Genomic DNA, 13,220 nt, shown 5'->3' on the forward strand with positions numbered 1-13,220 from the left:
AAATGCTGGTGAGTTGGGGTAACAGCTAAGGCTACAGAATTACCATATCTGGGCTCAAAGCCAGGTCCGACTTAGAGCAGTGAGACTTTGGGCAAGTTCCTCATCCTCTCAAAGCCTCAGCCCCTTCATGTGTAAAATTGGGTGATGACATCCACCTCACAAGATAGCCCTAAGGAGTGGGTAAACGACTGCACCTAAAGCACTTACTAGAATACGGGGGGCATAGGAAGTGCCTGTAAAATGTTTGTTATTACATCATCGTCAATACTACCAAAACCATGTTTCAGAGGGAAGGACAAAATAACAGAAAGGTGATGCTTACTACCACTAGATTGTTTCAATAAATGTCAATAATACTCATCAGAGATTTCTAACCCGGACATCTGTACACCCCATTCCACTGATAGCTTTTATTTGCTCCTAAAGGAAGCAAATATTCTAAGTTACTTACAGCTTAATTTCTTCAACATTAAAAAGCATTTGCCGCCGGGACCGGTTTGGCTCAGTGGATAGAGCGTCGGCCTGCAGACTGAAAGGTCTGGGGTTCAATTCCGGTCAAGGGCATGTACCTTGGTTGCAGGCACATCCCCAGTGGGGGGTGTGGAAGAGGCAGCTGGATGGTATTTCTCTCTCATCGACGTTTCTAACTCTCTGTCCCTCTCAATTCCTCTCTGTGTAAAATCAATAAAATATATATATATTTTTAATTTTTAATAAATAAATAAATAAATAAAAAGCATTTGCCCTCGGTCTTAGTCTTCTCATTAATTATGTCTTGGTTATTTACTATTCTTATATATTAGGTGTCTGTTCTTTTAAGCCCTAGAAGGATATTTACAATTTCCTGCTAAAAATCCCCTAGAATGATGGTTAAGTTTCCTAAGTTAGAACCTGTGAATCATCCTAGATGTACTTTTTTTTTTTTTAATCCACCCGTTATCCCCATTGCTTCCATCTTCGAGTCAGTGCAAGCACTTGTGACCTCAGTTTACATAACTATCTCCTTACTGACTACCCGGACCATCACTCAACTTAATCCGCCCTTCCCGTTTTCGAACAGGCACAGATAAGATTGTATCCTTGAGCGGATGAGTGGGGTTGGAAGGTGTTGGGCCACATCATTTTGTGGCAGGAAAACTGGCCACCAAGCTATAGATTAAAAGAGACTTTAATAAAGATAAATTTTAAAAAAATAAAATGAGACTTTCAAAAGATATCACAATAATTGGACCTTATTCAGATCTTATTCAAATAAATAAACCATTGGGAAAAAATTTCTCAGACAAAGAAATTTGAATATTTTCATGACATAAAAAATTATTTTTTTATAAGCTTGATAACAATATTGTGGTCAAGCTTTTTAAAAGTCTTTATAAAGATACATATTCCAAAATAAATATGAACGAATTGCTATGTCTGGATTTACTTCAAAATAATCCAGTTGTGGGAGAGGGGGAGTAAAAGATGGAACATAATTGGCTATCAATTGACAATGTTGGACGCTGAGCACATGGGGCTCTGTCTCCAATATTGGGAACATTTGTAACTTTCCACAATAAAATGATGGGGGGGAGGATACACATTTTCAGTTGCCTAAACAATCAAGACACACACACCCCTTTATTTTATTTTATTTTATTTATTTTTTTAATTACACATTCACAAGCAAGTATGACTGGCCTGCCTCTTCTCTTGACTCAGATCCTGACCCCACCGAGTGCCAGTCATAGTAACCCTGCCACAATGTTCAAAACATCCAGCTAGGCCCTTCTCTTCTCTGTGTCACTGTATAAACTGCTTCTTCTGCCAACAAAGTCTCTCTAGAGCCATGGCCACACTTCTGAGGCCAGTTCAAAGGGTTGCCTCTCTGAGACACTCCCCAATGCCCCAAGCCTTCCCTTGCACTTCCTCAGCCCTTCATACATGCCTGTATCCTCAGCCATCTCAGTTAGTTTTTGTTGTTGTTGATTCCCTTTTATTCTATGTCTACTTTCCTCAAGAGATTATGGCTTCCTTAATGGCAGAGGGTGTGTTTTATTTACTTCAATAAATACTCCCTAAAATAGGCATGGAAAGTAATTATTTAATAACTGCCTTGGAAAACAGGAAGGAAAGTCAACAGAACAATCATCAGTCATGGCAAACATTATTAAAATAAGATGTCTGGTAAGTCACAGTTTACATACACTAACATAATATTTACCCACTGTATATTTATCACGTTCTTTAAAAAATGAGTTGTGATCATTTTCAAAATTGTTACACATCTTGAAAAAGTTGGTATTATTTAAAGAAGAAACTATGCCTATAAAGAGAGGTGGGCAACTTATTTTTTTGTTTCTGAAAGATTATAAGTGAAAATATGATATTTATATTACCTTTACATCTCATCTGGTGTAGTTGTGGGGATATGTATTTTGTTCTGTTAAAAAGACTACCATACTTCTTATTTCATAATAACAATGTCAAAATACTGCATAATGTGAAAGAATACTTTGAATCACATGTGAGAGGTAAAGCTACAGATGTGAAGTTATATCAGCAAAGAACTGTAAACATTTACTCTGTCAGAAATAGCTGAAATATTTCCCATTTCTACACTATGAAAAATAAGTTAATGCGAAAGTAAGGTAATGCTGACACAATAAGCTGGTACTACTACTTCTTTGATTCTTTAAGCCTTTAGTTATTGTATTATACATTAAACATTATACATTATACAAGGGGAAAGGAAACACCTACTAGTATAAAACTTCATTTGCTTCGTGTCTTTCATATCTCACAGTTTCACACATTAACCTGTGAAAGAAATAAAGACATGAGCTCAACATCTGCCATGAAAAAAATCACACCAATAGTTTAAAAGCACAAATGAGCCACGTAGCCTAGAAAGGTAAGATTACTTATATTAATAGCTTGTCACAGTCACTTACTGGCCTCAAGATGAGTATTTTTGGTGCTGAGATTAACAAAATAAAATCTGGTAAAGAGATGCTAGGAGGACAAAACCATTTTGTCAGATGTCAACTTTGTCACATTTATTTTACAGGGAACAAAGTTGTATGTGTTTTTTATACTTTGTAAATGACATTTAGACAGATCCGCGTTCTCCAAAGTAAACCGAAAATTAGTAGGAACCTTAGAAAGGAAAACCTAGTAATTTTAAAAGTGATGACATCATTCACAGCTCAACATTAATGTTATTTTAACAGTGTGGCATTTCAGACAAAAGCAGGCTTTTATTAACTCAGTATTTTTATGACTAATGACTAAATGGAGGCTTTACAACTTCTGAGGAACTGTTGTTTCAGCTGATTCATCCCTGAGGAAAAAAATTATGAAAATTATGGAAAATATGAATAAATGTTTAAATGTTCAAAAGTACCTCAAGAGCAGCATCTTCAAAAATACATATCAAAGATAATTTCATATATCTTGAATAATACATATATATGAATTATTATGTACCGTATTTTCCGGTGTATAAGACGACCCCCTAATTTTACAGTTAAAACATGGGTTTAGGCCTACATTCGCTGTATAAGACTACCCCCCACTTCAAAGAAAAGACTTACTTTGCCATCAAGATCTGCAGGTAATTTTTGTGCAATTTTGGTCTTTTGCCCCCGATTTTCGGTTGACTTTTTTTTGTTTCAAAAGTCGTCTTATATGCCGAAAAATATGGTAATAATGCATATGAACAATGCATATCCCTATAATTTCCTATTATATTAAGCCCAAGTAAAATTTTCCTAAAATAGAGAAATGCAAAGGAGAATAGATTGATGTTGTCATGTCATCTTGTGGAGGGTCTGATACATAGAAAACAACTCTCCTGGGTACTATTTTTCCTTGTGGAGTTTTTTTTCTGCTACACCACCCTATTTTAGAGATCCCTTCTTATCCTCTCAATCCCAGACTCCAGACATTCAAGCTGAATGGCACAACTCCAAGAGGCAGCATCGAATCTTGAACACACACCATTGAACATACGGTTTTCTTTCATGGACAGAACCACATGAACTCCTCATAGAAAAAAATGACAGTCATTAGTGATGGGTCTAAAAATAGCTGGTCTTAAATCAAGTAACTGGCTCTGCCTTGTTTCCTGTTGGAATAGTTGACATCTAGGGCCCTTGCCTCAACCTCTTCACTGGATCTCATCCCTTCTCCTACGTAAGACCCTGCCTTCCTGAAAGCTCACCTCCTTCTCCTCCATCACCATTTATTTTTTCCCTTTCTCCTGAAACACCTCCTTTAACATAGAAACATATCATAGCATCATCTACTTTGTATGGGAGGGGGACACCTCCCTTGACCCCGAATCCTACTCCAGCTATTATCCACATCTTGCTTTCACCATGACAGAAATCCTCCTTTTAGAGTTGTCTATACACTATCTACCACTTCTCACCCTCTTCCCACTCCTCCACCACTTGTTTCCTGAAACTCCAAAGAAAAGGTTCTAAAACATTATCAGCATCCTCTGTGCTATCTAAATCCTTTCTGTCCTTATCTCAATTCCACTTCTTGGCAGCACCGATGACTCCTTTTTCTTTACAGCAGTATCTTCTCAGTATCTTCGCCAGGCTTCCTGTCCTCAGTCTCCAGGTTTTTCTTATGATGCATTAGTCACTTTTTCTGTCTCCTTTGGATGTGCCCCCCACTCCACCCCTCTACCCGACTTCTACAGGTTATCCATCACCTCCAGGGCCCTTCAGCCCTCCTCTCCTCTGCACCACGTAATCTCATCCAGTCTGTGATCCCAAATTTAATCTATAAACTGATGACTTTCACAGCAATGCCCCAGACCTAATCTCTCACCAAGATAGGCACTCGGCTGTGTCATGATCATTTCATGTTCAAAATGTCCAAAACAAGATGTTGAACTTCTTCCCTTAAAATCTGCTTTCTCACAATCAGTACCCAATTGTTTAGTCCCGAAACCTGAAGCCCTCATCCTTGACTCCTCTGTTTTCTTCACATCCCATCTTGCTGCCAGCATGTGTATCCAAAATATACCCTCCCACACTAAGTTCACCATCTCCCCTGTGAAAACCTAGGATGAGCCACAATTATCCCACTATTATCTATTCCCAGGACTACAAAGGAAGATTTTTTTTTGCTTCTACTTTTGCAACCTATTGTCCATTCTCCACATAACTTCCATGCAGATCTTTGCAGGTGTTACGTCAGATCTTCTCAGACCTCTGCTCTTAATTTCCACCAGTTTTAGGACAAAATACAAACTCCTAAATCTTGAATACAATGGCCTATACTTACTTGTACTATAATCTCTTAGTCTATCTTACTTTGCCACCACACCTGTCTTCTCGTACCTGAAACCTGTCCCCGTGATAGAGCCTCTGAGACCCCTCTACACGGCAGAGACCTTTGCCCATCTGCCCGACTCAAATGTTACCACCTCCTTTTTGACTGCACAGCACCCATTCTTACCAGGCCCAGCACATCTGAACAAAGCAACAGTGATCCATTCCCTAAATCTTGTCTGCCCCACGAGGAGTGTACCAGTAAGCTCTACAAAAGCAGCAGCTTGGCCTACTACATGCTGTGTCTCCATGGCCTACAACAGTGTCTAACGTACAGTAGGCACACAAGGAATACCTGTTGATCGGATAAATAAATTCAACTGGTTCCATAAAAGAAAAATCATGATAAAATCTTCTATATGACAATGTTCTACTAAATGAAAGAGGTACCAAAAAGTTGTTTTATCTTTAAATATTGTTAGGGAATGTTTTCTCAAAAGCATGTTGATCTTTACTACATTCCTAAAGAATATACTAACCCTAATTGAGTTGTTTGGTGATCATCTGAAAGTTCCCATAGCGTATGAATTACACTCCTCCATAACGCTGAAGAGTATCTACGTACAGTTCAGCAGGCTCTTGTTTCCAACACTGACTAGCCCCAGACACTTACTCTGCTTTTTAGACATTTTGGTCTCCACTCCTAACTATAGCATCTTCTTCCCCTTTGGCCAACATGTTGCTTCTAATCCACATGGGTTGAGAGGGTAAATATTTAAGAAATAAAGTTGGGTTGAAATATATATATATTTTTAAGTGAAGATCTGAAAACCTTCACATTGCACAGTGTGTGAGCGTACAGAAACACAGTCAATCAGCTGCTCCAAATCGATTGCTGACATGTGAATGGGCCACAATGGTGCACAAAGCTGAGGCTTTCCAATAAAAGCCTGTGTCGTGTACCCCGGCTCCCAGCTGAAGGGTAACATCGTTCTTCTGCCTATTACTCAATAAACAGACTGAAAATCTTGATTAAGAGCTGCTTTCCTCCCGCCAAAATTGGAAAACTGTATTATGTAGAAGTCTTAACTGTTCTCTATTTAATCCTAGGAGTAAAACTTTTATTTAAAAAACTCAAAAGAACTTATCTAAATACGATGTATTTTTCCCAGATATGGTTATTATTATATAGCAGTTTATCCCAATTACTGAGTTTATGTGAACCTCATTTTTTAAGTTTTCATTTGGGTATTCTGCTCTTGCTCTAAGAAATGGACTTAAGATAGTTTCCGCTGATGTTTTCCACAAATAAGAGAAACAAATGACTTTTTAACATAAGCAAAATAAGATAAACATCTTAAAGGCTCCTCCTCTCTGTAAATTCATGCCAATGAACAAAACTGTATAAGTCTCCAAAACAGACTTTCTAAGGTATAACTAGACTAAACTATACCCTTGAGTTCATCAGTTATTTCTAATCAAAATTTACCTTTAAAATAGCAGAAAATTGATAGTTCTAAAGCTGGTAAATAAGTAGATGGAACTTCACTGTGTTATTATGTCTACTTTTGTAATCTTGAGCATGCTTGTACTAAAATTTTTCTTTTTCTATTGCATAGAATTCCTAGTATCTAAATAATTCAATAACTACATATACTGTACATACAGTATAATCATTACATCTAATTATCCATGTGTGCTTTTATAGGCACAAGAACAAATATTTACAATTCCCATATTAATTAATTCATCTGCATCTGAAGGTTAACTGCCTTTGATTGACAGTTGGTGCTAATTTTATTTCTTAGAATAGTTGGTATCAAAAAATATGTAATGAAAGGTACACACTTTAAAAATTATTCTTGCTTTAATTTGAGCCATCTTCTAAATTCCCAGTGGTTTTGCCCTTTCTAATAAAACTTGACTGAATTTTTAAACACTTAACCTGCAATCTACTTTAATTTAAACGATTTTCATTAAAATTTTAATTTTAGAAGTAGTCAATCCTCTTGACACATTTTTCAATTAACAACTAAATATGAAATTTACATGCTCACAAATTAAATAGTGTTTAAAGATTAAAGGGGAACTATATAGAAAAAGTACTCCTTTCATAATTAAAAACTGCTGGTTTCACAACCAACTAGAGGAAACAAAACCTTCCCACTATGTCCTAGATGTGTGTGATCCATCTTCCCAGCGTCCTTTATTTTCTATTCTGATTAAGGGGAAAGAAAAAGAACTCACTGAATTATATAAGATGTTTTAATCTTTTAATATGAAGCCAGGTAGCCATCGGTAAGGTTAATAGCTGTGCAATAGAAGTGGGCCACATAAAAATAACTATGGTATAAGCTATGTTTCCCAGAAAGGGGTATGTCAATTTAATGCAATAAATATAATACAAAGATCTAAAACATATTAAAATAACAAACCTAACCATTCTTTGAATAGTTACAAACATTCTCGTTTCTTGAGCTCTAAGGTGTAGGTTTTTATTTGCCAGGATGGCAAATAACGCTCCTTTTGGTATATTCACCAAGTAGCGTTTATTACTTCAGATGGGAGGGTGCAGAGGGAGGGGTAGGAGGGACAGAGGGTATCACTGTGGAACAATGTAAAAAAATTATTGTATGCATAAACCTGGATTCAATTTCTAAAATGTATAAAGCCAAGTACAGGGGCTCAAAGAAGCAGGGTTTTCATAAGTAAGTTATCTTTAATCCTACTTCTTAACTATAATAAACGACCACATAAAATCTAGCATCCTATTGTAATTAATATTAAAATGACTTACCTAAGTTGGTGTTCCCTCAGGTTTGATAAGGCTTCCATACCATGTAAATAGGAATACACTATTTCCAGATCCTGTTTGGGGGGGAAAAAAAAGAATAGAAATCATTAGACTTGCTAGGAAAAAAGGCTTCCAAACTAAGTCACTATATTTATAGACCAAGTTAAAGTCAGGTGTTTTTTGTGTTGTTGTTTAAAAAAAAAAAAAAATACAAGTTTTCTTAGACATTAAAAATAAGCACTATTGCCCTAGTCGGTCTGGCTCAGTGGATGGAACATCTGCCTGCGGACTGAAAGGTCCAGGGTTCAATTCCTGTCAGGGCACATGCCCGGGAGTGCAGGCTTGATCCCCAGTGGGAGGACGTGCAGGAGGCAGCCAATCAATGATTCTCTCGTCATTGATGTTTCTCTCTCTCCTTCTCCCTTCCTCTCTGATTTAAAAAAAATAAATAAAATAAAAACTTGTTAAAAATAAGCATTATTAAGAGAAAAGCTGCACAAATGCTATCCATTACAAATAACTTTGGGATATATACAAAAGCTTATATGTATATAAGTATATATACATACATATGTATGTGTGTATGTATGTGTTGTTTTTTTTAAATTGACTTCAGAGAGAAAGGGAAAGGGAGAGAGATAGAAACATCAATGTGAAAGAGACACACTGATTAGTTGCCTCCTACATGCCACAAACGAGGGCCAGAGATAGAGCCTGCAGCTGAGGCGCATCCCTTGACCGAGAATAGGACCTGAGACCCTTTAGTACTTGGGCCCACATTCTAACCACGGAACCACATGGGCTAGGGCATTACTCTGTTATTTCTCAACATTATGGGATTTCATAGTTGTACGGGGGTTGCCCTTCTATGTAAGTTAAGTTACAGCTGTTGCATGTGTCAGTGTTATATACATGCGGTGGGGAGAAGGACAGATTCCTGAGTGGAGGAGCTAGGGATTAAGAAATAAAAGAAAGAAAGAGACAAGAGGCAAAAATAGATTCATTAAGCTGGGTGCCGGGTGGAGGCTGTCACTCTGATGGAGGGACAGTCAACCCCCACCACAGACCACACAGCAGCATTTATTGATTTCCAGAGGGGGGATTTAAGGTCAAAGAAGTTTTGGGTGTGCCCAGGGCCTATTCATTCCCTCATTCCTGGGATTTAGCATATCAAGACCTGGATTAGTCAAGGTCCTATTCATTCCTCATTCCAAGCACATGGATAAAGATAAGAAATCAGCACTGATAACAGAAAACTGACATTTGGGAGGTTGTTTTGGGGAGATGGCCATGCCAGTCACCTCAGCTGACATTAACTTAAAGGTCATCCATGTGCATTCCCAAGGGGCCTTCTACATATGCGTGAACTTAGTCTGAATGTATAATTTGTGTAATTATATAGATTATATCTGTGAACAGTAATGACCACCAGTATACCTTTATCTTAAAACAGTGTGTATAATTGTAACTTGCAAATGCAATAAAATTGTTTTTTTGTTAATAAGAAAGTGGAGAATAATGGTGTCTTGCCACCTGTAAATAACTGACATAAGGTCAAGAAGCCTATTTTATAAAACTAAGACTGTGAAAGAGACTGCATCCTACCATTACTGCATGGCCAAGTCTGAAAAGTAGTTTTTCCATCTAAACAGTCACATCGTAATGATGTTTGGGGAGGAGGGGTGGAAAGGTTTAAATATGGCCACTCAGGCAATACGCAACTAGGAAAATCTTTGTCACTGTTTCATGTGAGGATTTTAGACGTTTAACTAGACATAAACTTGCTACATGAATTTAACAGTTATATCCAGAGTGTACACCTAGAGAAACTTGTTTTAAGTGGCCTATACCACAGAGAGCTTACAGACCAGAGGAACAGTCATTATTCTACAGGAATCTGTTGCATGGAAGGCAATATTATCCAGCTCGAATGAGATGACTTTCCAGGAAGATTCTATCTGAACGTGAGATCTCTTTACTGTAACTAAGAGAAGGGATGCGAGAGACTGGTATCCAGATGGCAGAGAACAGGCACGTAAATGTCACATCTCACTGTGCAGCAGGAACATGACCGTCACAGATTTGGGGGAAGCAGGGAAAGCAGGGGTGCCATGGAAAAGGCATTAGGAAACCTCTGCTCCCAGCCTCCAAGGAATGAAAGAAATCTCACCAGAGAGGAACAAATGAAATGCAAACCACAGGAAGGAGGACTCTATGGCTAAGCTTTTCATCTGCACTGAAGAGCCCAGTAGCCAAGTACAAGATTTACCAAAGATTAGGGATTGTGAGTGAGGTAAACAACAATGACAGGTTGCCTCTCCTTTCCCAGGGCCAAGGTGAACTGGGCAACTCCTTAAAATAGGCGATTGCCGCCTTTTGAATGTTCTGATTAGCTTGTCTGCCCTCTCCCAGGGTGCCCAGCAGCCTCTCATCACCACAAACCTCCTTCTGGGGCCTCGTGCCCTGGTCTAACAATTATTATAAAAGAAGACAATCTGAACACCAATGTGGATGTGAGTGGTCAGTGGGGGCCATTGAATCTTCCATAGAGGAACTATCCAGCAGTGTTTGCATTTCCTTAGTCCAAATGAAGAGACAGAAAAAGAGGGCTAGGCAGGCAGCCAGGGATAGGGACCACACGGAGGCAGCGGAAGAGAAGTCAGACATGGAAGCAATCAAAAAGACCTAGAACTAACTGGGCAGGGTGGGGTGGGGGAGGGGGAAGACTTATCCCTTGACCTGGCTAGGTGGGAACAGTGATGTTACATTGGACCTAAAGTGGCAGTCCTCAATCAGGTCCTCCCATAGGCGGGAACTTGAACTTTGATATAACTGGATATGAATAGTACCTAGACTAGTGGTTGGCAAACTCATTAGTCAACAGAGCCAAATATCAACAGTACAACAATTGAAATTTCTTTTGAGAGCCAAATTTTATTTTATAAATATATTTAATGATTTTGTACAGAGAGGAAGAGAGAGGGATAGAGTTAGAAACATCGATGAAAGAGAGTCATCGATCAGCTGCCTCTTGCACACCCCCTACTGGGGATATGCCCGCAACCAAGGTACATGCCCTTGACCGGAATCGAACCCGGGACCTTTCAGTCCCCAAGCCGACGCTCTATCCATTGAGCCAAACCGGTTTCGGCAGAGAGCCAAATTTTTTAAACTTAAACATCTTCTAATGCCACTTCTTCAACATAGACTCGCCCAGGCCGTGGTATTTTTGTGGAAGAGCCACACTCAAAGAGCCGCACGTGGCTCTCGAGCCACAGTTTGTCAACCCCAGCCCTAGACAAAGAGCGTAACCGGGAACCCATCTGGGGCTGTATATGCCCCACCTAAGCTTTGTTTCCCCCGTCCCCCTCAATAAATTTTGCTTTCTTCCCACCATTTTTGTCTATGAATCTATTCTTTGGTCTTATAAGACAAAGAGCTCGGACCCGACCACATTTTGGGTTTCACAAACAAATCTCCAAGTGGTATGAGATCGAAGGCAGCACAACCAAGACGAGCAGTGTATGGGGGGAGGTTCGGGGGCATGAGAGGCCTGCAAGGCGGGGAACTACCACCACCCCTCCTTTCACTCAGATGTCTCAACCCTCACACACCTGACGGGTGGCCTGTACTAAGTAATCCGCACGTTGGTACAGAATGGCCTCCACCCAGCTAGCTAGGAAACAAACAGGCCAGAGCTCAAGGCATGGAGGAAGTCCTGCTCTTCAGAGCCACCTGAAGTGGGTAACCTGCCATGAAAACCAGATACAACAGAAGAAGAGTTCTCGCTCTTAACAGAACAAAGAAATGCATGGCCTTCAGGAAGTTACATTCTTGGATCCTGATTTTCCCCTCTACACGGACCAGAGGCATTCGGAGTGAAGTTATGGTTCCCCCGTCTTGGCTGCAGAGAGAGAAAAGCCCACTGGAGAGCTACATCACCTCCCGTGTTCCAACCTCCACCTCTGTCAGGAAACTATGCCATGCAAACTGAGACCTCTCCCACCTCCCACCGCACCTCCCGAGACCAATGGAGCTCACGTGACCGTTACAATTTTAAATAGCCCTTAAAAAATGTGAGCTGTGTTTCCCCAAATAATTCTCTAGCCTTCGGTACAAACAGGAACATGTTGCTCTCCTCAGGAAGTGGTGCTTTTTTTTGGAACAATAAGCCTTTCCTTCTAACCTAGGAAGGACATCCTTTTTTTTCAAAAACAGATGCTACTTGAAAGCAGATTAAAGTGATCAAAAACAATGGAGCCCAGTAGACAAAGATATTGGCAAGCCAAATGAAATGCAGGTTTCCACTGAAAAAAAAAAAAGAAGAAGAAAAAGAAAAAGACCTTTTTTTGGTCCCAAAGTACCCATGTATGAAAATCCAAAAGCATCCAGCCCCTCTGTTAGTTGGGAGTGTGACTGCTCACAGCCTAATTAACCCGCCTGCCCAGGTCTGTGCACTCCGCACGCATATGCAAGTAGGAGGGAATGTTCTCTGCTTCATGAGCTCTTCCTCCCACATCTAATGTCTCCTCGGAGACTCATTCAGAAGGTAACAGGCCTCATACCAAACTTATAATTCACTTACAACGAGCTTTTAATTTCACTTGTTCGCCAGCATCGGATACTCGCCAACCACAGCACAGTGCATTCTGATGGCTGGAGAGCAGAGAGGAGCTAAGTGTTCCCACAACTGGAGCCGGCTAACCCCCACCCTCTCTCTGCGGCCTCGGCAAACAGTGCACCGTACTCAGAGAGAAGAAAAAAAAAACAAACCTAGCTTTTCCTTTGAAATGAGTCTGTTTTGGAAATGAAGCTCTGTGCTTACACTATAATCAGAAGTACAGTGGACAAAAGGTACAGTGTTCCAGTTACAAGATACATTAAAAAAAAAAAAAGATTCATTCATTTAAAAAAGATTGTATTTCAATCATCAAAGAGGGTAAGGTCAAGACTGTGGTACAATTAGCATGTGGAAGGAGACTCTGGTGGGAAGTGCCTTTGGGCTTAACCATGAGGAGGAGAAAGAATTTTCTTAAGTACATACAGCAGTCTCGGGACTAGGAACGGTACCGATGCCAAATGATGCTCTCTTGCAAAGACAAAAATATATACTCATTTACCCCAACTATCACCAGCAAACAACAAAGAGAGCTAGC

The 13,220-nt window shown here is 39.6% G+C and overlaps 1 protein-coding gene across 12 annotated transcripts in view; it reads right to left on the reverse strand.

The window, feature by feature from the left end:
- RAPGEF2 (Rap guanine nucleotide exchange factor 2) overlaps positions 1 to 13,220 on the reverse strand; it is a 226,943-nt gene that overhangs the window by 148,868 nt on the left and 64,855 nt on the right. For all 12 annotated transcript variants that reach the window (XM_045576278.1, XM_036424416.2, XM_036424411.2 and 9 more), the window contains exons 2-3: positions 8,068 to 8,138; positions 2,743 to 2,799 (exon numbers count right to left, since the gene is read on the reverse strand). In XM_045576278.1, coding sequence (XP_045432234.1) covers positions 2,743 to 2,799; positions 8,068 to 8,138 — 128 coding nt within the window. The remainder of the gene's footprint in view (positions 1 to 2,742; positions 2,800 to 8,067; positions 8,139 to 13,220) is intronic.

Source organism: Pipistrellus kuhlii, unplaced genomic scaffold (genome assembly GCF_014108245.1).
Source record: "Pipistrellus kuhlii isolate mPipKuh1 unplaced genomic scaffold, mPipKuh1.p scaffold_m20_p_8, whole genome shotgun sequence".
Taxonomy (NCBI): domain Eukaryota; kingdom Metazoa; phylum Chordata; class Mammalia; order Chiroptera; family Vespertilionidae; genus Pipistrellus; species Pipistrellus kuhlii.